The 25,097-nt window shown below is 38.3% G+C and overlaps 1 protein-coding gene across 1 annotated transcript in view; it reads right to left on the bottom strand.

Annotated features, from left to right (window-relative positions):
• CUBN (cubilin (intrinsic factor-cobalamin receptor)) overlaps positions 1-25,097 on the bottom strand; it is a 138,781-nt gene that overhangs the window by 48,296 nt on the left and 65,388 nt on the right. The window contains exons 30-43 of the mRNA XM_010003609.1: positions 21,968-22,142; positions 20,359-20,540; positions 14,277-14,433; positions 12,984-13,100; positions 10,664-10,777; positions 9,313-9,441; positions 8,900-9,032; positions 6,432-6,637; positions 4,955-5,136; positions 3,225-3,414; positions 1,950-2,147; positions 1,472-1,618; positions 422-612; positions 8-141 (exon numbers count right to left, since the gene is read on the bottom strand). Coding sequence (XP_010001911.1) covers positions 8-141; positions 422-612; positions 1,472-1,618; positions 1,950-2,147; positions 3,225-3,414; positions 4,955-5,136; positions 6,432-6,637; positions 8,900-9,032; positions 9,313-9,441; positions 10,664-10,777; positions 12,984-13,100; positions 14,277-14,433; positions 20,359-20,540; positions 21,968-22,142 — 2,255 coding nt within the window. The remainder of the gene's footprint in view (positions 1-7; positions 142-421; positions 613-1,471; positions 1,619-1,949; positions 2,148-3,224; positions 3,415-4,954; positions 5,137-6,431; positions 6,638-8,899; positions 9,033-9,312; positions 9,442-10,663; positions 10,778-12,983; positions 13,101-14,276; positions 14,434-20,358; positions 20,541-21,967; positions 22,143-25,097) is intronic.

Raw genomic sequence — 25,097 nt, 5'->3', positions numbered from 1 at the left:
ATCCCTGCTGTCAGAGATGAAGTGGACAAACAGCTGATTGTCTGTAGTGTACATGGTAGAGATGGGGCTGCTTCCACAAAACCGTCCATTCCCTCTTCCAGACACCAAAGGTGGAGCAGCATTATCTAGCCCATTCTTCAGCTAAAAGGAGAGAAATTGCTGATGTCACTCAAGCAAACAGCTCTGGAATGTAAACTTTGAACACACATCGTCTTAATGCTTCCAACCCTGGGGGAAAAAAATAGCCTAGTGCCTATATAATGCACATCAGTAAATAAGAGAGTGAGATAAATAATCTGTGGTACTTCTCTTAGGTGTTTCCAGCCCCTGACAAGCTGGCTTGCCTTACTGACACCAAAATCTGTAAGATTCAGTAGTTTTAGCAGCTTTGAGGATTTAGTGACCTAGCCAATAACCTCACCTCTACATAATCTCCAAGGTTGCATGAGGTATCCTCGTTCTTCACCTGAAAAGGCTGTTCAAAATGGACAGCAATGACGGATCCAGAGGTTACCACTACATGCCAGGAGCAATTCAGATTAGGAGCATAGTCTTGAGGGTAGTTGGGGGATGTTATCACACCCCTGTCTGTGTGCAAATAGCTGCCACAACCTGAGAAAAAGGAGTTGAAGCAAAGAAAACGTATTAGCACCAACTATTCACACATTCATTTAGAGAACAACCCCATCTCCTAAAAGGAAGATTTGACAGGTAAAAGCAAACGTTGAAGCAAGTGTGTGAAGAGCAGAGGGACATACAGCAATGCACACAATGATGATCTCCCAAATGCAAGCTAGATTACAAGATGACACACACCAAACATCTTGACAGTGAGACTCAGTTCTCAGACTTAACAGATGAATAAGCAGGCAGCTATGCCAAGAACCTTCCTTGGCATGAGGATATTGTTACACTGTCTGAGTACATTCCTTCCAGCCATGGACCAAACCACTTTCACCTACTCACGCTGCCAGTCAGAAGTGGCTGCCCATTGTTATCATAACACCTTTCATGGTGCCTCAACCCATTCAGCAATCTGTTACCATCCCTGGTGCATGTGGGAGGAGTGCCACTGAAAATTGTTGACATTTCCTGCTGGAACTTACACAGCTTTCTGCAGCTGTCTATACTTTGAGTCATTTATTTCCCTCTCCTAGTTGGGCATTCTTTCAATCTTCAGCTGAGCTGTGATAAACTTAGGCATATACTTTTCTTACTTCTGAAAACCTCAGAATTTAACCTCATCTGGTTAAATCATGCTGTGTGGTATTATATCGCTGGGAAAATAGCAAATTTTACCTTTGCAGAGTCAGACATTTATTAATGTATGTATATACATGAGATGTGAAGAACTGGTCTGCGTGATTAATTAGATAGACTGTAGATAGCTGTTTAAAAGCTTTTCTTTCCTTACCCCTTTGTTAGCAGCAAGGCAGACATTTATCTGGGGGAGGAGAGAAACAAATCTTACTTTTGTGATACGAGGCATTAAACCCAGCTCCAGTGACACTTGCATCTGACATGAAGTGGATGAACATCACCTCTCCAGTTGATCTTATAGGCCCAGGAGGTTCTCGTCCACACAGAGTAGCCAGCACTGGAGAAAGACTAGTGTCTCCTGAGATCAGAAGAAGACATGTCAGTGTTAAAACCAAATTGGTTCACATCTGTTTGTTGCTGTGTATCACACTTTCAGGCAGGTGCTTTTCAAGATCTTAAAACCCTTACAGATTGAGAAATATTTTTATAGACCACCAAGTATTTTGCTAGGATCTGCTAGTTTTATTTTATCTAACAGAATGTCTCAGCATAGAGGAAGAACACTGATTTAGAGTATGCTCCCGCTGCTATCTATATTGCTCAAGATCAATGGATATGAGAAGTCCAGGTACAGGGACCCCAGGTATCTATTCCATGCTTTTTAGGGTGGGGCAAGATTGCCTTCTCACCATCTTGGATAATAAGTTGGTCATAGTTGCATGAGCGGTGAGATTCTACATCTAGGGCCAGGATATTGAACTCCACAGTGGATCCAGGAGCTCTGATAAGCCACACACAGTCAGCAAAATTTCTGTAATTCATGGGCCAGCCCGGTGAGAAGAGGAATGAAGGTGTTTCTTCAGCTGTTGCAGTTCCTCCGCATGCACCTGTCATGTAAAAAGACAAAAAGAAAGCATCCTCTTTTTAAACTGAACACTCCCATTGTTTAATTTAAGATAACAGTCCTATAATTAAGTACAATGGGACACAGTCACGTGTAGTCATAGGAATGCATTTCTTCAAGCACTCCTTCAATTTGGACTGGGAGTACAAAACCTGAAAATCCTCACCTGCAAGGATGTTCCTCTGCTACCCAGTGCAGCAATGATGTGACTTATTTAACCATAAGAAACATCTGGCAAAAGACCTAAAAGCATCTACCACAGTTTAACAGAAAGGAATGGCGCATATATAACCAGAAATATATAAACAATTTCAAGCCCCCTGAAATTGAAGTACTTTTCTTTCTCCACTCCTCATGTCTCAGCTGTAAATATGGATCAAGATGGAGTCCCTGCTAATATACCTAGTAGCTCAGTAAACCTGTTACATACTGCCATTATCCTGAGGAGCACTTAAACCTACTACATACTGCTACTATCCTGCAGAGCCTCAGGGATCCTTAGTTCCTCTGTCCCCAGAAATCTGCCTTCAGGTTTAGAAAGAAGACATTGCACTATGTCCTAGTTAGTCTTTACTTTCTCTTGTTGAACTTGCTCAGACAAAAATCGATAGCACAAGAAGCATATTCACCTTCCTTCCAGGAACTATTTGTCAGAGGTACAAGACCATTCTGAACACATTCTCTTTATTTATGGGTATTAGATACATTATACTGAAAGGTTTCATATCAAAATGGCCAGTCATTTAAGAATGGTATTTCAAGAGGGATACTTTCTCATGAAAGTATATAAAATGTTTAGCTTTCATTAAATACGTATGTCAAGAAAAAATGCCCTTCTATCAATATGCTTATTTTTAAAACATTGTAAAACTGCATATCTGAGAGTCCCTGGAACTTTAAAAAGCTATCAAAATGCTTGATTATAATGTCAAGGAAAGCTTTACCATTGTTAATAGCTAGGCCTTCCTCTTATGTGGAAATTGGTTTGAAGTTTTTAAAGTAAAGCTCAGTATATCATTGGCTCTATTATTTCTAATCGTATAACCCAGTGAAAACCCACCTCTAGCAATGGTGTGTGGAACAGCAGAAGCATCCACTGCATACCACTCCAAAAGAAAGCCTTTTCCAGTCACAGATGAATCTGACTGGAACTGGATGGTCATTGAACTTCCAGAGGATGCAAAAGAAGCAGGGTCTGCACCACAGTATGTTGCAATAGGACGAGAATGAATGGTAGGCCCATCATAAACCTGCAGAGAGAAGGAGAACAGTGCAGTTCCTCACACAGTTTCACTTGCCCCATACTCAGCAAGTATCCAAGGAGTAAAATACCCTTTTAAAATGAGTATGGGATTTTTCAGCAAATCCCAGTTAGAGAGAAATCTCTCTCATAAAATAAATTGAACAAAATCTTCCTTTCCATTATATACTGTTAACTGTGATTTTTTTCATAGAAGAAGGATCTGAATGGAAAGTCATCAAATTCAGCTCATGCCCTATCACAGGCCTACTTTCGGGGGACATGAACTGGCTTTCCATGATAAAAAAGTCCACTGGTACAATCTTATTGCCTGCTGAGGAAAAAAACCAACATAATCTGCTGGACCACAAGGCACTGATTTTCTTTAGTTTTTTCCCTTATATATTTTTTATTTTATCAAATAAATATCTAATAATATTTTTTAATTGTATATATTCATAAGACACATTCTTGGCAGGTTAAAAGATGCCTTTCTTTTGTTACCTTTCTAAACTTCCTCTAAACATCCTTTTCCCTCCACTAAAAGATGTCCAATAGAGAAAGCCTGGAAATAATAAATAAACACTAACAGTACATCGAAGATCTTCAAGTCAGGTTAAAGGTGAGGCTGATGCACACCCATTGAATGTCTACCTGTTCTCAAAAACTCATTTCACTTTCAGAAGAATAGACAAAGAAAGGCAGGCTGAGTTAGAAGAAAGAAGATGCTATTAAAATCTGACATGGGATGAAGGAGAAAGTTACATTTCCTTTCTGAACTAATATTGAATTTGGTTATCAGTGAATTAATAATTAATTTAATATACTGAATATACTGAACTAGTATTAATTTTCTCTTTCCCAAAGATGAAAGAAAAGGATAATTAGTTAATCAAATGGTTAAAAAAATCCCAACTGAACAAAAAAACACTGCAAAATAAGTAGAGATTTACTTTACTGAACTAAGTAGTTATGTTTAGCTAAGTTCAGAAAGAAGGTGTTGCCTCTGTTGTTCCATTTTGCTGAGCTCCATGTGTGCTCTATTTTTTAGCCTGGCTAGACCGTATTACAGGAAGGTAAAGAAAAACAATCAAACAGGAAAAAAGAGGAACCTTCCTATTACCAACAGCAAATGATTGATCCAGAAAGCAAAGAAGGTGGAAGTAAAGGATTGTTCCCTGTTGGATTTTAAATAATCATATTTTTAAAGACAATGAGGTGTTATCATCACTGTTGTCTTCAAGTGAACCAGCACGGATGAAAATTTAATTTGGTATCTGACCTGAAATTATTTTATTTGAAAAATCAGAATTGCACCATTGTGGACTTATTTTTAATGAGTTTCAAACTTTGAAATTGGAAATACCTGTTAGGAAGCCAAAGAGTATGTAACCCTTCCTATAGCTAATAATTATTAAAAAGACAACATAGCAAAACCAATAAGCCACACCAAATCCTCAGAAATTCTCCCCATTCCTCTTGTCGATTTTTCTACTCAGAATCTTAATCAAAGTTTATTGAAATAAAACAGCTTCTCACAATGAAATCACCTTTAGCTTGTCATAATGGCAGCTGTGATGATTTTCAATATCCATCTGCAGGATACGTCCGCGGATAACTTGTGAAGCATTAACATTTATTCGCCACTGGTAGTTGGAATTGTGAGGGTAACTTCTGGGCCACTGGGGTGAAGCTATTTGTCCTCTGTTTCCCACAATGTCATTTCCATACACTGAAAAACAAGAGACAACTGATGCCTCTAATTCACATAGATTAAAAGCAGCATTAGGGCCCAGCCTGAAATACAGCTTTCAGCCTATCTGACTTCACTTACTTAGGACTAGACAGTGCCGTGAGGCACAGACTTGTGTTTCAGACAGCTCTAGGGTGCACATGTAATTATTTCTTGTTGTGAGAGATGCAATGTGCCCTTATCTGAGAGAAATTCCCCATTCAGGCTGTGTGGCTTTACATATAGGAGAGGTGAGAAGATAGCACATCTAAATTATCTCATAACTCTGCCTACTTCCTGTAAATTTCCTCCCAAGAAGCATTAAATACATATTTTATTTAATTTTTTTCCCAAATGCTTTTGTGTATTCTGGTAAAAAATGGTTCTGATTTAACTGAACTCTGAACTACTGATAATTATATTTGAAAATGAGTAGTGAAAGTCTCAAAGTAAGGAAAATTATTTGAAGTTCAGCTTGTGTAATCAGAATGGCTGTGGATGTTTAGCTTCAGCAGTCTGGTCATGCAGCAAGTCAGACTGATGTTTGCAATGGCCCCTTGAAATTTTGGATCTATGAACTGGCATTATTTCCTTTTCTTCTAATTCTGCTCCCTGGCTGATGGCACCTAGATTCAAACTGGAAGATGGACACTGTCATATTCAAAAAGCAAAGTGGAAAAGCTGGGAAATAAATGTTTCTTTCTTAATTTAACACTTGCTTAGTAAGTGGCAATGTAAATATTAAATACCATTGCTCACTCTCAGGTAGCAAACACACACAGTCAGATAATTTTAACTCTAACAGGCTACTGATAAACTTGTGTTGCCATAGAAGTTTTCAGCATATAGCCCTTAATCATATCTTCACAGCCCAGAACTGCTGAAGGAAGAATCTGAAAACCAGGTGATAAACTGTTAGAAAAGAGTCAGTGAAACAGAGGGCATTTTATTTTCTATAATCCATGTAAATTTTTGCTTCTGGAAGGATAATATGATCAATTTGAAAAAATATTGTCTGTTATGATAATTTAAAAAGATAGAAAGTCATGTCTAGTTTTTCTGATTATGTTACACTTAATACACTTACATATACACAAGTTCTGTTCTAGTATGTTTTACAGCATCCCTTTACATTCAGCAGATATTTTACAAAATATTTTTAAGAGAATGCCTGGCATTGCTGACCTGAACAAGCATTTTCTAACAGACTTTACAGGGCCAAAATTTCACTTTAAAAAATAATTTTGGGAGTGCTATGGAAGAACAATACTTTTAGTTAAATAACATTTACTTACAGTGAGAGAATGTGGCCCTGAAGCCAAAATCAGTGCCTGAGCTGTCTGAGACAAATTTGATCCACAGGACATGTCCAACAGTAGATGTATAATTTGAAGGCAAGGAGTTCCCGCAGAATCGTCCTGCCACCTCGCCTGTCTCGTTCCCTTCACGAATCTCCAGGTAATCTTTGGTGCAGCTGCTACTATCTTCCACCTGAAATGCTCTGTTCCAATAGCAGTAGAAGAGCATTAGCAGGAAAATGATGGGCACATACCTAAGAGTTTGCCCTGCCAGGCCACAAATCCCCCTGTAGCTGGTATTCTACCATAACAGTTAGGAAGCAGGTAGCAACAAAATGCTCCAGAACTCAGATGTCACTGCTCATGACCTGGCAGTGCTGCTGCCACAGTGCACTGTTCTTTCTAGCTCCTTATTTTATGTCAGAGTTTGCAAAGTTATAATTGTTCAGAGTTCTCAATTATTTGTAATGCTTCTTGGTTCTCCAACCATGAAACACAGAAAGCCCCTGGTATATAAAACAGACTTTTAATATAAGCCCAGGTCAGACTATTTACTGCATGTACATCTATTAGGTGCAGAGAATACTTCTAGCCTTACAAATCAGGTTGCAGACCCTATATATGCGTACCGTTTCAGTATGATCTTCAGTGAGAAAACAATTCCCAGAGGCCTAGATTAATTTGTAGTTAACACCTCAGAACTTAAAAATCCCTTAGCAGTTTCTCCAGAATTAGAAATTGTTACTGTTTCTCTGGCCTCTCTGAGTTCACACAGCTGGGTGTGCAAAATATTAATAAGTATTGCTATGAACTCTTCCAAACCAATTCTTATCTTATAAAGGAATGGAATTTAGTAATCAAATTATAAATTTTAAATTATTTCATGAAGCTGAATGCTAAATATATTTTTTAAATCATTACGTTATTCTAAGTGAAGTGCTTTCAATCAAATACACATTTTCATAAGCAGGCTATGAATATGTAGCAAAGATTCTGGAGAGTACCTCTTACAACCAATGCCCCAAATATTCATGCTTTCTGATTTTCTGGTAACAAGTCCTCCCCTTCAGTCCTGAATATAGCCATATGTGTTCAGTGTACACATGCTGTGAAATGGTTCTGACTGCTCATCTGGATATACTTCAGACTAATATAAAACCAACCCTCAAATTGCAAGAGGGGCATTTCTGTTCAGACTGAGCTGAGAAAAATGAATGCCTCATGCCAACAAAACTTTGTAAACCCATAATATTAAATAAAATAAAATAAATACTGCTTTCTAACACAATTACTCCATGCCGTCCAGTATTTACAGCTTGCCTTTCAGCTATGTGTAACTGAAGAAAAAGAGTTTACATCTACTCAGTTTCACTTTATGTAACTGAATGTCTGTTCCACTTCTGCTTCACATTAGATTTCTGGCTTAGTTCTGAAAAGTTGTTATTAATTATTTTGTAGCAAATATTTTGGAAAATGTTTTCAGGCTGTAGCGCTCTTCCTCTGCTTCACTGAGTGAAGGAGGAATAGAATGTCATTTTATTGAATTAGTGAATCAGTACGTGCCTAACAAATTACACCTTATGCAGTCAGCATGTTACTGGGCAAAATTTCCTTTTGTCCCAATTAACTGTAAATGCAGGTTTTAGAATTATTTTTCTTTTCCTGAACTATATCTTTCCTCTTTTTAGTCTTACTTTTGCTGTGAATTACATTCACTTATGCAGTCTGGTAATTAAATCTTATCCCTGCTGATTCTTGATAAGCTTTGCAATGAGTCAGTGTTTTCCTTCGTGGCAGCAGGCACTGTTTGATGCCAGGAAACAGAAAGGCTCAGAAAACCACCTCATGGGTAAAGAAAAACCTAATGACCCTGGTAAAGGACTCCACATTGTTCTGTGGATCACACAGGACTTTCCTGTCAGAAGTCTTGAAAGGAAAGTTACCTTGCTGAAGGGAAAACAAAATTCCTTCAGATATTCTCCTGACCTCTGTTGTACTTCTACTGCTATAACTGTTTGAGAAATTTTTACTATTTTAATATCAATCTAACCCTATAATCTGTGGAGTATCTGAGCCCTTTATATTACTCAGCTACATAATAAATACTACAATGAATCTGGTAGTAAGGAAATAATAGGAATTTCCTTTGTAAAGAAAAGGAAGAGCAATGCTAAATTTCCTCTTTTTGTTTATAAGTAAGAACAGGCTTCTTCAGCATCCTATGTTGCTTAAACAATAAACCATCCATTTATATAATGATGTATGTGCCCTAATATAAGCAATGACTAAGAGAGGGGAGCACAGATTGCAAGCTGCCACTAACCACTGCTGTGTTCTCTTTCCAAGTTACTCTGAAAATATGTTTCAGTTTTATCATCTGGTAATTACATTTCCTAATAAACACAGAGCATCCTTCCTTCAGGTTTCTTAAAAGGCTGAATAATAACCTCTGGCAATGTATTTACATGAAGGACAGCTGAAGCCGGTTGCCAGGGGAGCTGAGAATCATCCAGACACACTCTGTGTTGAGTGGATATGGATCAGGATAGCCAGGGCTGTTGAAAGCTCCTCTGTCCATGTGGAAAGTACCCCCGCAGGCTGCAACAAGAAGGAGATAGCAGAGGCTGGAGTAGGATGACATTTTTTTTAAAAATAAAATACCTTGACAGAGCCAGAGCCTTTGCTAATTCAGAAAGCATTTCTCCTTGTTTGCTTTTCCTTTAGCTTGCTGCTACACTTGCTGAGACCTTGGCCAAAAAGGGGGAAGACCAACAGGGGATTTTTAAAGAGGGAATGTCAGAGAGACAGACATACAGGTTCTATTACTCTTCTTAGAAACTGGAGGTATAATGTAAAAACACCTATCATATGGACTTACCTGATGATGATGCAGCATAGGTGGCATGGAAGCCCCTGGCAGTAATGTCGTTGTTTGAGATGAAATTCACCACCAAGGCACTACCAAAAGAAGTGACAGGATATGGGATAGTAGTGCCACAGAAACGCCCTGAAAGAGAACCAGCCAGAGAGAAAAAACAGGAGTGTCAAGCTTGTAACACTATTGCTGATTTAAAATCTGGAGTTAATGCCTGACAGCAACCAGGAGTAACATTTGCCACTTACAACTGAAATTGTCAATTCAATCCACAAAAAAAATGAAATACTCAGAAAGCACAGAATTTAACTCTAGTAGCAAATTTTTTTTAACAGAGGAAGGACTTCCTGCACTTCAGGTACCCTAGTCACTGGCTATCCTGTCATTGAGCTTTGTGTTCACTCTATCCAGAAATTACAGCCTCCTTGAGAAACAAAATCCTAACAAATATATGTGACAGTAGCTCCCATTTCACTTAACTGGTTTCTGATGAAAATATAAATGACAAATAACAGCCTGGTTCTCTTGTAATGGATTGTAACGTGGGGATTAGGAATACAAATCATGATCCAGCAGAAAGGCATTTGACAACAAAAAAATAAGATGGCAGCTGGTATTCTGGTTCTCTTGCCAAATGAAAGCCAAAGGTAAGGGACAAAAAAATGAATTCTGTTCTTAGTTGCAAACTGTTTAAATTGAGCAGTCTCACTTTTGCCAAGGAAGCATATGCAAGAGTAAGGGAGAGCAAAATCAGGCACAAATATTCCAAAATTCCCAGAAAGAAATTTGAGGCTACCATGGGGATGTGAGGGGAGTGGCCAAGGGTCTCTCAAGGTTTACTGGCAGTAAAAGCACCGAATTTTGCTGCTCCTGACCACTCCTGTCACTTGTAGGTGATGGCTCTGGACAGAGATGTCAGGAGAAAGCTGTAAAAAATTCAAGAGCAAGCAGAAAATCAGGCTTTCCAGGGGTTGAGAAAAATCCATTTTCTGCTCCCAGAATTCAGCAGCTTTCTTCACCTATGTTTACTGTGTTCTGTGCTCATGAGTGTGGGTTATGTCATGTTCTTGTAGAGCTAATTGGAGGTTCAGTTTAAACTGAATTTTGTTCAGCTAAGGAGGAAGGAAAAGGCAGATGTACTCCAAACCACAGCTTAGTAGGAATATGATCAGAGCCTGGGAAGACTGTGCCATTCACACTGAAGACTTATACTCCAATCTCCTCTGGCCAGAGTGGCCAAGGAGCCTCCCTTTATCAGAGAAAATCCATTAAAAAGAACACCTACAAAAAACCTTTCCCTTTGTATCTTAAGTGTAGTTCTATATATGAAATAAACAAAGGAAAGGTATAATACCTCGAAGAGGAGCCTCGTAGTTATTCCCATCCAATATCTCCACAAAATCCTTTGTACAATTTTGTCTGTTGTTTTCGATATCGAAGTCAGTGAATGAGAGTGTGACGTGGTTGACTGGCAACAGGAAAAAGTAAAAATTTGAAAAGAAGTTTGACATTTCACAGAGAAGTCTTTCCTCTCTTGAAGTCAATCAGTCCCTATAAAGCATAACATCTGAAGTAGTTTATTCCCTGTTATGGTGAGTGAATTTGATGGAAGTGCATTCATCCTTACTGTACAAGTCCTGGTAAGTCTCTTTGTGTTTCAGTACTTCCTAGTACAAGCAATTTTAGAAATGTAAGATTTAACACATACACATTAATCTAGATTTCCTAATATCTGAACAGCTTCATTTTATACTGGAAGTGTTGGCAAATTCAACATGGAAAATTTACACACACTCAGAAACAAAACTTATTTCTACATAACCATGACCTTCTGTCCCTTTGTGATCTATACCATAGATCGAGACAAAATGTGGATTGATGCTGCCCTGCTGCAGGCTTAGAAAGAGACGTTTCTTTCATCATTTTGTAATGTACATCAATTGGGCTAGTTAAAGGATCATTAACTACCCTTAGCTATATTTGTACAGAATTGGATTTTCCACACCCTTGAACTGTAGGCTATGTCCTGAAAAAAGAGGTTTTCTGACTGAGAGTATTTTTACTCTTGTATTGCTCTTGCTTGTCCGATATGAACAAAGGTGAAATCATGACTGGAAGAAGAGAGGCTGTCCTCAACATTAGTCTGAGACTGGAGTTTTTCCTGGCCTTACAGCTCCTATGCATTTAGAGCAGGTCAGAAATAATCTTGCCATTTAGATGATTACTAAGTTTTCTCCCACATAGACCAAGCCTGAATTTGACACAAATATTTTGCTTCTCACTGGGCTACAATTAATTAGCTAGAATAAGCTGAAATGACAGAAATGGACCCAGGGCTGCATTCAGCAGGGTGCCACTGACTGGCATTCAGCTGCATAGTCAGTGCATTGGGCCTCTTTGTGTCCTGTCTGGTCAGTCAATTACCGCTATCAATGCAGGTCCTCAGGATACAAAGCAAAAAGCAAAAACACAGTGGGTGGCAAGAGCAGGAGACTTGTTGGCCTTCTCAGTAAGAGCAGAGCAGGAACTCTGCTATGGTTTGCCACTGGCTCCATCCACTGCATACAGCTCTGCCCTGCCATGCTGTGCGACTGGCACAGTGGAGCCACGTACACCTGTAAGGTGTGGGGTGTTGTGGTCCTGGTGGCAAGTAGGGGAAAGCACTACACACACAGGCTACTTCTTACACAGGATTCTTCTGCTCTCACATAGTGATGTAACTCAGGAGACTACAGTTATGAGTTTTCAACCTGAATCCAGGTAAAGATTTGCTTTAAAAATAAATGTTCTGTAGGTGAGGAACAGCTTTAATTAAATCCTTTTCATGTATTTGTATAAGAATCTATCTTATAAATAATAATTTAAAAAAGTATCTCTTAATTTTGTTTCGGTGTTTTCTTTGGAAAATCAATTTTCGTTTCATAACTTAGCAAAATAAACATGTAAAAGTGATTAGAACTTTCAATGTTTTTAATAACAATGGCAGAATATCAGACAAACAACTGACCTTCACTAGTTGCTATTAAAAAATAAATATTTATTTTAAATTACATTAGCAGGCTACTATTACCTAACTGTAAATTTTTTAAGGAATATTATACAATATAAAGGTAATACTGGGTCTTAAAAGTAATACCAGGATGTGATGGAATATATTTGGTGTTTAATGATCTATCAGAATTCTCTGTAAAATTTGACAGGAACATCTTTTAAATTTGTGTTTGAAATTGATATTTGTCTGTACCTTTTCCCATTATTTAATTAAATAATTTAAAAAATGTTAACAGCATAGATTTGATCTAAAGCAACTCTCACTTGAAAAATTCAGAAAAAAAGTAAGCTTGGCTGTACAAGTGGTTAATTATATCTAAACCCTTAGATTTTCTCACAAACTAATCCAGTTTCACATAATATTCAACACCTCATTTATAATTGCAACACTTGAGTCACAGTAAATCAGCTAAGATGACAAAGTTGTAAACTGTTTTCCTCACTAGGCACTAAATCTTTTACAGTGAAATCTGACTTTGCACAGATTAGGAGGTCCACACTCTCCACCTACCAGGATGCAGAACTTCCTAAAGGAATAATAGAGGAACTTTGTATTGTTATTACAGAAAAGAAGACAAGGATGTTAGTCATCCCAACTAACTATGAAAGACGTTTTTACTTACATGGTTCCTGAGCCTGAATAATCCAGCTGCAGTTCTGATTGTTTGGATATTTGGCAGGATACAGAGGAGAGGAAATTGCTGCCCCAACTGCATCTGACTCTATGAAACTTCCGCATGCTTTAGAATGAAACATACACACGCACAGATATTTATGTGTACAAAACACATATCTTAGAGTCTGTAGTGAAAACTAATGCATAAAATGTAACATGCTACATCAACGTGAAATGAGGATAACATTCACAACAGTAATTTATCAGAATAAGAGACTTAAGGGCTAGCTCCCAGCATTGGGTGTGCTTTCTTGATCTGGATCCACAGGCTATGCTGCACCTGATCATCTGAGAGAAGCCAGGGTGACTTGGGAACAATTAATCATTATCAGCTCCTCATAGCCCAGAAGAGCAATCCCGGGGCTAAAATAACTTGGTTTCAGGCTAGTGCAGTCATACACCCATTTCTTAGATCATTTGCCTGTGCTGGCAACTAGGAAGAAAAAACATCACAAAAAATTCTCCAGAACTTTCCAATGACCAAGGATAGCATCACATTGCATTGGCATGATGCTCTTGTAAGCTGTATCAACAAAAACTGCAATTGTGTGAAAAGAAAAAAAAACACACAACATTTCTGAGAAAAGTATTAATTTATAGTGAGAAGAATCCTAAGAAGAAAAAGAGAGAAATGGATTTTTCTCTGGAAAAACAAAATGGCTGTATCTTGGGGAAAAAATGTTTCCAAAGTTATTGTGAAAAAAATGAAATAAATCCACCAATCATCAAATAGCATGTAATTTCATTAATAATTCCACCTAGTTGGAATAATTTTTCATTAAAAAGGAAACCATGTAAAATACCAATTAGTCCTCCACAAATTGGAGAGTTGGTGATTGGCAGGGTTTGCGGTCTTGAATCCATGGACTTCATCAACACCACATGGAATTGTTTTATAGCTTTTCAGATTCATGCGCATGGATAGACATACAAAATGTTATTTTGCCACTAGGTCTGTGGAAACTGACAGCTGCACATTTTTCTTGGGATGTTTATGGGTAGATAACCCTCCTGGGAGGAGGAATAAGAGGAAGCTGATGTGTGCTAGATGTCTTGCTATAAAAAGTGTATTTTTTTCCCCAATCAAAGAATTTAAGGTCCTTAGATTTTAAATTCTGTGATGTGTAATTTGAAAAAAATTCAGTCCTGTTAAACATTAGCCACTGTGCTAAAAGATCATCCCTAATACAAATACACTGGTGATTAGATAAATATGCATTAATGTAAAGGATGACATTACCTTCAGTGAAGCGAGCACTGAAGCCCCTGTGCTGGATGGTTGTATCAGAGCGCAGCCGGATGTACATCAGGTTCTTGAAGGATGTGATAGGAGGAGGATTCTGTGTTCCACAGAGTCTTCTAAGAAGTTGTGCTTCATTGCTAGGACCATCAAATACCTGTTAAGAAAAGATCAAATTAAGTATGTTTCAAGAGGAGTACTGAAAGACTTTTATTTCATTCTCTTTCATATGTTTTGTGCACTTCGATTCTGATACAGCCCTGGTTTGGGCATGAAAACACACTATGCATTGCCTATCATAATTTTGTGGCCATTTCAAAAAAAATGCATGTATTTCAGGCTGAAGCTACTGTAGCCTTTATAAAAAACCACAACTGTCAAGTAACCATCTTCCTCTACATGTATCTGGTATGGAAGCAACTCTCCTTTAATAATCCAAATATCCCCATGCATTTATTTTTTTATGTTAATGGCTAAGATGATTTCCCATGTAGCTTTTACTCAACTAAACCACGCATCTTGCCTCAGTAAATACTTTAACATGGGTCCTAACATGCAACCAGTAAACCAGTGGGAGCTATGACTGTATATAAAAAGAGAAGAAATTAGGATTATGGTTTTTAGATACAAGTACCCAGGTACAAGGATCAGAGTCCATATATCTATGCTTTATATCAGCTTTATGGTGCTGAATTGCACAGATATACTTGAAGTGTTATTTAAGCAGACAGTAAAAAAAAGTAAAAACAAAAATGGAGGAGGAAAGTAAAGATAGGTTTACAAAACTTCACTTTTCATTTTACCACAAATGGCTTCCTTCTCTTTTTTCCTCTTACAGCTGATAATTTAGTTTCCTTCCTCTCTGTTTCACAATCAGGAAGAGAAGTATAGTGAAGTTAAAACCACCGAGTTTCTAGCTGAAGCAACATCAAAATTGTAACAAGAAAAACCACACGGAGGAAAAACGGCCACAGTCTCAGAGTCTCCCACTAATCCTTCCTAGCACTCTAGAAGATGTGATTGGTTGCTGCTGTGTTTGGAGCCATGGGCTGGTCTCAGAGCCTTTGTGCCTGGTTTCAGAAGTGATGAGCACTGGAGTTATAAGCACAGTTGCAAGACAGATAGAGGAAGAGCCCCTGAGCTAGTGGGCAGCAACAACAGTCAGCTTTGGTTCCTGTTTCAGCATTAATGTCAATCATTACCACAGGTGCATCATTTAATATATAACCTGTGACTCAGCTTCCCACAGCAGAGAAAAATATAGGACAAGAGGACTGGAAGATAGAATGTTTAAAGATATAAAAACTGCTTTGAGCAAAATAATGCCATTGGGTTAGAAGAAATTTATTCCTTACTGAGGTTCTCTTTTATCTCAAAATATCTCAAATTCCAGCCAGTCTGTGCAATGCAGCACCAATGAAACGAAAATTTCTAATCAGACTGTATAACACAACACAATGTCTCTGCCTCTAGTACTCAAAGGCCTTTGTGCACATTCATGAAAAAAAAATAAATAAAAACAGTAGCTGAGAGAAAGGTGACCTACCTCAAAAAAACCTCAAGAGCTGAGAAACAAAGGGCAAAACTCTTGCTTACTCTACATAGCCAATGCTGTAATAATGAATTAAACATTTACCCTTGGGCTTCTAACATTAACTAGCTGTGTGGTACCTTGTGGCAGAGTATTAAGTCTCCTGCAAGGTCTGTAAAGATGAGTACCTGGTAGAGTCCCACAACAGCCATCCACTCAACCCTTTCTTCTCTCTTGACATCCTGCCACAATCAGCCCTTTAATACACAGTGTTTATTCTTCCTCTACACATGTATTTTGTATATTAATCAGCCTGCCTGCAATAAAAAACCATGAACTATGGAATGTGAAAAAAAGTAGTGACTTACAGAATAACCCTTAGGAATTAAGGTACTGTCTCTCTCTAGAGAGAGTAGTGACAAGACTGAGTAAGAGTTGCTCTAACAGAGTATACAGAGAGGGCTTAACTACAGTTCACATAAACTGCTGGTTTTGATGCATCTGTGCCACTCTGCACAACTGAGGATATGACTGTTGACACATGGACTGTTGTGAGACTCCAGTATTTGAGCTTTCTCACTCAGTAAGATATTAAGGATGAGTAACATAAGAGACCAAGTAGGCATTTAATTCCAAGACCTATCTGGAGTAAAGAAGTCTTTCTGTGGTAATACTAAAAGAGTGTGAAGTCAGAGGAACGTTTTCTACATCAAGTGTATTTGCTGTTTATGGGCAGCTTGCTTGAAGGAGAGTACTGCCTCCTCTTTCAGAAACCCCTAACAATTCTTAGCCTTTTCACTTGCTCAAAATCTGATTCAAGCAACAGCTCAGCATAAACCTTAGTGAGATACAGCAGCAACTCTTAGGAGTTATGGCAGCTACAGGTTAAGCACAAACAGTAACACATGGATATTTTTTGGCTCCATAATTCTTGCTCACCTGCTATTTATTAGCTTGAACGATTTTATAGAGAGGATTTCAGTCTTGAATCTAGAGCAGAAACCACAATACTCACACATTATCTCAGGAAAGAATTGTGTCTCTCTGCAGCTTCTTAAAGTTATTTTGAAAATATCTGAGAAATGCATTTCTGTGGCTGCATGAGTAAAGGAAAATTATGCATCTGCTTATTCAAAAGCCAGGTTTTCATTTGCACTGTGCATAGCAGCAATTTTTTCTTTCCTTTCCACAATGAACATAACTGAGCGACTCATTGCCCTCTTGTTCAAGTGTGTCACGCATTTTGCAAAAGCACATGACAAAAAGAAGATAGTTTTTGTCTTCTGAGCCATAAAAACTCCACACGTTTCTAGCTGTCCTCTCTTGGAACATAATACCCTCTGCCAGCACCTGGAATAAATGAAGTCATACCTCCTTCTCTAGCAGCTCCCAGAGGCTTGCATTTCTATATTCCTGTGTACTATTTTTTATACAGCAAAAGCAAACAAAAAATAACATTTACTTAATTAAAGCCATTGGAAAGAACAAACTATTTCTTCCTCCCCTTTTCAGCTACAAGCACTGCTTTTCAAGCCACATCCTCCTCGAGTCTCCAAATACTGGAAACTCTTGATGACCCAGATTCCTGGTCAGATACAATACTGGTTAAACACGTGAGCAAAAAAATACAGGAATGAGTGCCTTCACTATTTCTTTTCCTCTATTTTCTTTCAAAGAAGCAATTGTTGATGTTGTAAGACACATTCTCCACATAGAAATAGGCTGGAATGCAAAGAGAAATTAAATAAATATTCCTTATATATGGTGACAGTGACAGCAAAAAGTTTTCTCAAATATCTTATACTCTCTACAGAATATAACAAAGTTATAGTTGAGCTCAGGGAAAGTAAAGTTGATATATCCTCATAGAGCAGACTAAGATATGTTAATTTTTTCTAAGAACAGAACTGAGGCACAGAAACTGAGGAATCAACCACATTTAGGCAGCTAGCTGAATGAAGAATGTGCTTTTTGGTGGCCTGGACTGCTCTTTGTGCACTTCATCCATCAACTCTAGAGAGAGCTCAGAGCAGTTACACCATGGGTTACTTTTGCAGGTCTAGAATTAATTTGGCTGAAACTACATCTGTGCTCAGACTCTCATATGAAAACATTGAGCAGAACTGAAAAATGCACTGGGCTCTTTGGAGCTGCAGCATAGCCAAGAATCAGCAGACACAAGTAGTTTCCCTCCCTCCATTTTGCTCCCATAAAAAATGGAAAACATTACAAGAAACAAAAATACAGTTTCATGTGTTCCCCATGGAAAGGAGCTTACGGTAGCAATATTTTTTAAAAACAAATATATTGAGTCATAACACAGGAAAAAAATTACTGGATCTAGAAGAAGAAGGATAAAGGAAAAGGCTAGTGGTACACTCCAGGGTGGAGGGAAGCCCCAAGAGAACTCGCAGAGCAACTAAAATTCAGAATGATAAGTTATAAAAATTAATAAATAGAAAAGGGTGGAACCACTGTGTTGCTCATATGTAGTAGTTGTTCCTACAGTAGAGAGAAAAAAACAACCAACTTGCTTCCTTACTTGCCCATATTTTCCATTTACACAGATTTTGGAATGCAATTCCTAAACCATTAACAGTCTGACATCTACTTATATATACTCGGGCACTCTCTGTCTCCTCCCTCTGTTCTGGTACGTGTGAGGCATATGGAATAATGGAAACCTAGACTCATTTTTGTTGGAAAAGACCTCTAAGATCATCAAGTCCAACCATTAACCCAGCACTGCCAAGTCAACCACTAAACTATGTTCCTGAGTACCACATCTACATGTCTTTTAAATACTTCCCAGGAATGGTGACTCAACCCCTTCCCTAGGCAGCCTGTTCCAATGTGTGATAAGTATATATAGCAAATAAATAGACACAGAAAGCCTTGAAATGAGATGATCACAAATCACACCCAGGTGTTAGTACCAAGTCATTATCTGCTTATTGGCATACTAGGTAAAGAAAACTCATCTTCTTTCTTGCCCTACTTTGGCACTGACAAGCTCTTCTGTACCTCCTACACTGAAGCCTCAGAGCCCTTCCTTATCTCTTGGCTTCAAATCAGCATTCTCTCTCACTGATTTTCAAAACACCCTCCATTTGGTGGGCAGTGATTGATGCTTCCATTAAATGTAAATCTCCCTCCTCCTCCCTCCTGAAGCTGCTGCTTCAGTTGTGTTTGCACAGCTGGGGTTGAGGGGCAACTTCCTCTTCCATCACCCCAAAATAAAACCAAAAAGGAGAAGCAAACAACAGTCACTCATATTGCAATACTTGTACATCAGATCTCTTTAGAATTTAGCCCTTAATCTGCTAGGTTTTGGGGGGTATTTAATCCACCACTGCTGTTTCAGATGGCCCATGCTTCTGTCAAACAATCTGATTTTCTACTCCTGTGTGATACCACAAAAGACTTGGAATTTCTTCCAATAGATTTACCCTTTCAATGATCCCACTGATGTAGTTAAATAATTTAAGAGAAAAGACATAACCATACTTCCCCGTGCTTCAGAACCAGAAAAAAAAACAGGCATCGTACAAAGACGCTTTGTGCCCAAATGAAATCTTCAGTTCTGCTCAGCAAAATGGGGACACATTTCCTTTTTTTTCTGGTTCAGGACAAAAAAGCTTTACAAGGCAATGCTGTAAAAACTGATGCTTTTTTCAAAAGAGTCCTAGGTCCTGCCAAATTGAGTTCTCCATGAATGACAATTTATCAAGGAGACGAAAGCTGGATTTTGGGCTACAGCCACTGTGCTTTATCAGACTGGTACTGGCTCCACATGCCTTTGTACTGAGTGAAGTGCAATCTGACATCAAAGGTCAGGATTTCGTGTCCCTGCTCCCAAAACACCAAGTGGAGAGGTGGAAAGTTCTTCATTGTCATGCACTGATGGAGCAGCAACTGGAATTTCAGTGACATCAACAAAAGCTCACAAAACAGCAGCAACGTGAAGCTTTTAAGAGAGCAGTGGCTCTAATGAAGAAACTAAACAGACAACTGAGGAGCACCTGGATACACATAAAGAAAACCAGCCAGGCACAATTCTGGATGTAGACCTCCCTCTCTTGTGTGTTAGTTATAGAGTGTGGGCATGGTATTACATATGTGGGCAGTACAACCTATGGTTTGGAGCAAGCTGTAGTAAACTACACTATAAATGGAAAGGGTATCATGGTAACAGCCATCTATGCTAAGGTTATTCCTGTAGTACTAGCTACAACTCACACTACCAAGAAGAAAAACGTGGTGCCAGGACACAGCATGCACTGCTTTCAAGAAAAGGTATTTCCAGATCTGTGGGAACCTGGCAGAATGCAGAAACAAATTCGTGAAACCTGTTTCATTGGTGAAGCAAAGGGAACTAGATAATAACTATTTCGCTGTAACTTTAAGCCTTAGTTCATCAGTGAATAAATATGACTACGTAACTACTAGTCTGAAACTAACTGCAGCCTGGGTTGCACGGTAAGCTTCCTCTTCTGCAAGCATTTTACCAGACTCATTAAGGAAATTTTTGAAATTTCTGTTGTTACTTACTTCAACATTGTCATAGTTACACGAATGGTGATTTTCAATGTCAAAATCTGTGAAATTCAGTAGGACTCTGTGGCTGTAGTCAACTTGGATAATCCAAGAACAGTCTGTGTTGTTATTGTAAGGTTGAGGATAATTTGGAGAATGGATTTCCCCACTGGTAGCTTGGAAAATACCACCACAGCCTGAAAAAGACAATCAGTTTTAATCACAAACTCTTTATGCTTAGCAAGATTTCACCTCTATTTTTAAACTAAGAACACTTCCATTTTTATATTTTCTACATTAAGCTTTTGTAAGATGAGTGCTCCAACTGTTGAAGTGTTCTGTCTGCAACAAAAATCAGAGTAAATTACTCTCGGGAAAGTATAATATTATCATTCTTGTTGAATCTGCAACAACAATGCTTGTAAGCTGATAGTAGATGTTGTAAAGGCTGAATTATCCCTCTATCCTAGATATTGTAAAAGCAGTCAAAAGTACCATCCATATCAATGCCACAGACGTAGCATGCTGAGAAGCAATGACTACACCTAGCTGAGTACAGGAGTGAGAAAAACATTTCTGAAAATATTAAGACATCTAGGAGATCCACCTTCCCCAGGAGCAGTACAACAATAGCTAGTGTCAAAATTCTACTTTACCCATGCAGATGAGGGCTTCCTGAGGATTCCACCCTCAGGTGTAGTCTGCTGGAATGATAAAACTATACTATACTCTTACTGTATTCTGGTGAAAGGGTGTTTTGGAGCCTAGAGAAGGGCTGGAGTACAACAGGCAAGAGGCTATAAAGGGATCAGAAAGATTCAGGGGTACAAAGCAGAAAATATAAGCCACCAGATTTCAGAAAGGGATTAATTCAAAGTACTATTATAGACTTCTTCTATTAAAAAAAACCAAAACGTTTGCCTTTCTCATAAAACTTTTGAGAATGGAGAAGTATAAACCTTGACAAAGTAATGATTCAGTGTGCTTAATCAAGCAAAACTGCAAGAATTAAAATCTGCCTCTCCTCACTTTTAACTGCAATTATTTTCTGCTAATTGCCCTTTTCTCATGCAGAGACATGTGGTTGGGTCTTTTAAGCATGTCTCTTCCTTTACTGATTACCAGTAAGGTTTTGTACAAATAATCACGAGGGATGGATGAACCTTATAGAGTTCAAGTATTTACTAATCACTCAAAACATTTTTGGAGTCTGCTGAGTTCCCCAAGTTAAGCCACATTCTCAGATATTTTTCACTTTACAAATTTTAAAACCAAAAGCATCATTCAGCTAATAAAGGACTCTGTGTGGGTGAGTGGGTGGGAAGAACTGCTAGCATGCAAAAGTTATTTTCTGATTAATGGAATGTCTTGATTAACTATGTAGAGACGAAACCACAAATAGGCAAAATGTTATAAAACACATAATAAGTCCTTGATTTAAGCTGGTTAGACAATTTTTTCTCTGTGTGATTCTCAGCATCTCTTAATGTTACTAAACCCAGTCACACCCAAATTCTCTTTCAGCTTCCACTCCTATGCTGTTTGACTACTTCAAACGCTTGCATGGCTGACCTGCAATTCTAAGGTTTTATGAACTTCTCCTGGTATTAAGCAGTATACTCACCACCTGGATTTTCTTGCCAGGAGGCATTAAAGCCTTTCCCTGTATTTGCTGCATCTGTTCTGAAATAGACAACGGCTGAATTGCCAGTAGTGGAAACTCGCAGTGGGTTCTGTGGTGATCTTGAAACGCACATCTGAGCTAGTCTAGGAGAGAGGAAATCTGGGCCACCATAGACCTAGAAATGGAAGAAACATTGTCAAAATTGTTCAAAGAAACCACATGCCACATGGAATACATAACTGTTCAGATAGGAGAAAAAAACCAATATCTATAAGTATTGAAAGTGATTCCACATTTTGAAATGTAAAGTAGCTAATAAAGTTATTTTCCCTGCAGGTTTTCTTGGTATCTGAACCACCTGATGCAAGTATGAAATTCTAGATTATTTAAAATAGCCATGCATTAAATAAGAATTTTCTGCTTTGGGGACTCCGCTACATTCTTCTTCCCCCATCCCTCAAGGTTAGCACCTTGTTCCTGTGAGGAAAGACAGAGATTTTTTTTGTGTACTTGTGCAAATAAATTGTATCTTTGCAGGAATCTGTGCTGATATTTTGCATACTTTGTGTTTAAGGCACATTTAAGACTGATTTTTAAATTTGGAATTGATTTTGTCACTCTCTCTGACAAAACAAAAAAATATTGCAATTGTATTTGCCTAACTGCCTGATCTTGGTCAAGTAAACTACATTTTTATCATATTCTTCAGAAACAAGGATATATATCATATATATTTCCCACAGAGGATAGGCTTTCACTTTTAAGAATAATTATTTCCTACTCATAGGAGTGTGCCTCAGCCAGTTATAAACGAGAAACTTTCTTAAACATCAGCAGTGTTGTGTACTTTCTAATGCATTTTTTAACTAATTCAAGTGAATTAGATGGCAGTGCTGAAGGCTTGTTAATCCTGTTTCTTCTTTTTCAAAAAGGATGTGGGATTTTCGTTTGAGCTCATTTATAACTCGTGGAAATTGCCCACCTTGCTAGTTTTCCCTCTCAATTCTGAAGAATACACAAATTTTAAAAAGCAAGCACGTGATTTTGATGCCTACTGCCTTCAGTGATTGAATTTTATTAGCTTCTTAGAATCCTAGACTCATAGAATAGTTTGTGTTGGAAGAAACTTTAAAGATCAAGTCCAGCCCCCCTGCAGTAAGCAGGGACATTTTCAACTCAATCAGGTTGCTCAGAGATATTAAGGGTCTCCCACCTTTCATTGTTATGTCTCAGGTAGGGCAGCAGCTACAAAAGTCATCTTGACAGTCACCTCAAATATGAAAAGTGTTAAAGAGATACACCAAATAAGAGTGATTTATTGTCTTTCAGAAATTGAACTAGCAACAGATAGATTCTCATTGTATTATCATATATCCTGTATAAATCCTAAACCTAAACTAGAAAATGAAAAGTTCTAACACCAAAACCAGGGAATAGGAAGACAGGGCAACAAAACTAGGATTTTTCCACCAAGTCTCCTTTCTCAAGTCTGCTCCAATATTTTATTAGTCTGGTAAACATAAAAAGGTCAAAAAAAGTAAGCCATGAATCTCTGTCAGAAAATGACAGTACTAAAAGAACCAACCTTCTATATGGCCCTTTTGTCTTTGATCTTCTAGATGAGAGGAAACAGTATTTTAATAAACTCTGCTGGATGTTTTTTAACTTCAGAAGACGTTTGGTTTCTGTCTAAGATAAATATGTGAGCAAATCTTACAAATAGCTGAGCTAGTCCCACCACCTCCAGGACTAAGTGCATCACTACCTAATTAGATCAATCATGTGCTCACTAACTGCTCACAGTACCTGACACTGTTTTGCCATTAGAGGTATAAGGGAAATAACTTTTGTAACTGGAAAAAAATATTCAGTGACTCTAGGGTAATGTGAGCCCTCAGGGTGAAGTGTGCATCCCCAGAAGAAACAAGGAATTATTTTTTGCAAACTCGTAGTCTGATAGATGTTCAGAAGACTGTGTTTTGGTTTAGTGGCTGATTGCACAGGCTTTAATAACTTAAACATTTCATTTCTGCCTGAGACAGCACTTTTTTGCTTTCTGCAGGGAGGCTGCATGACCTGAATGGACAATGGTTCCTCCGTCCAGTCTATCATCTCAAGGCATTCAAGAGAAATCAGAATGGATGAAATCACAGCTCAGATTAAAAATCTGTAATGAAGCAGTAACAGTCTGGGGAAGAAGCATGTTTGTCTGCTGGAAGCTCAATGTCTTCAGAAAAATCTTACTGCTTGGTTGCTTGTGAAGCCAAATGACAGCTGCATTTGTCAGAAGTCTGTTCAAAATGTGAATTTAAAAATGTGTTTGTGGTATATTCCCTGAGTCACAGCCACAGCATGAGATCTAGCAGGGACACATGTTCTTAATCATCTAAACCAGCCCAGAGAAGTTATGTGGCAGAGGACACAGCAGGAGTTTCTAATATGCATATAATAAGCATCATGGACCAGTCTCTCGTATCATCCCTGGTGCTCCCTTGGAGCCATCTGCACACCATGGGCTAAGGGACCAAACCCAGCTCTGACAAACCCTGCTGGTTTCTGTAGCATTACCTCAGAAATTAACTTGCCCCAAGCTGAACACTTACGGTTGACCTGTTAGAAGAGAATTAAGGATGGGGAAAAAATACTGATGGAAGTATGAGGTTTGTGGATCTCCTTTACATTGCTAACTGTTCAACAATGGCCTTCTGCACAGTTTCAAAATGAAAAGCACAGTCAAAGGCATGCTCTTTACAGTTGGGAGTGAATTTTTTTTTCTCCTTTATGCCAGTTAAATTAATCAGATGCTTTCACAAGGGCTGGAACAAAAACAAGTTAGTGTGTTTCCATGACAAAAAACAATAAAATGTTACTTTTGGCTAGAAAGAGGAAAACCAATAGTTACCACATTAAAAAAAGAAGAGGGAAAAGAGAATGGATGGAAAGAATGAATCTCAGGGTGCGGTTCACAAAGAATCACAGGATGTCTGAGCTGCAAACAGATAAAAATAAAAACATTTAGTCTGATCAGAGCACCTGATCCAGAGATAAAATGATGTTGGATGGCATAGCGGGGATGCAGGACACTGCCATAAAGCCCATGGTTTTAATCTGTTCTTATCATTTGCTTCTG

Source organism: Chaetura pelagica, unplaced genomic scaffold (assembly GCF_000747805.2).
Source record: "Chaetura pelagica isolate M959 unplaced genomic scaffold, ChaPel_1.0 scaffold418, whole genome shotgun sequence".
NCBI lineage: Eukaryota > Metazoa > Chordata > Aves > Apodiformes > Apodidae > Chaetura > Chaetura pelagica.
Note: the sequence above shows the minus strand (reverse complement) of the source record. Positions and strands in the feature narration are given on the sequence as shown.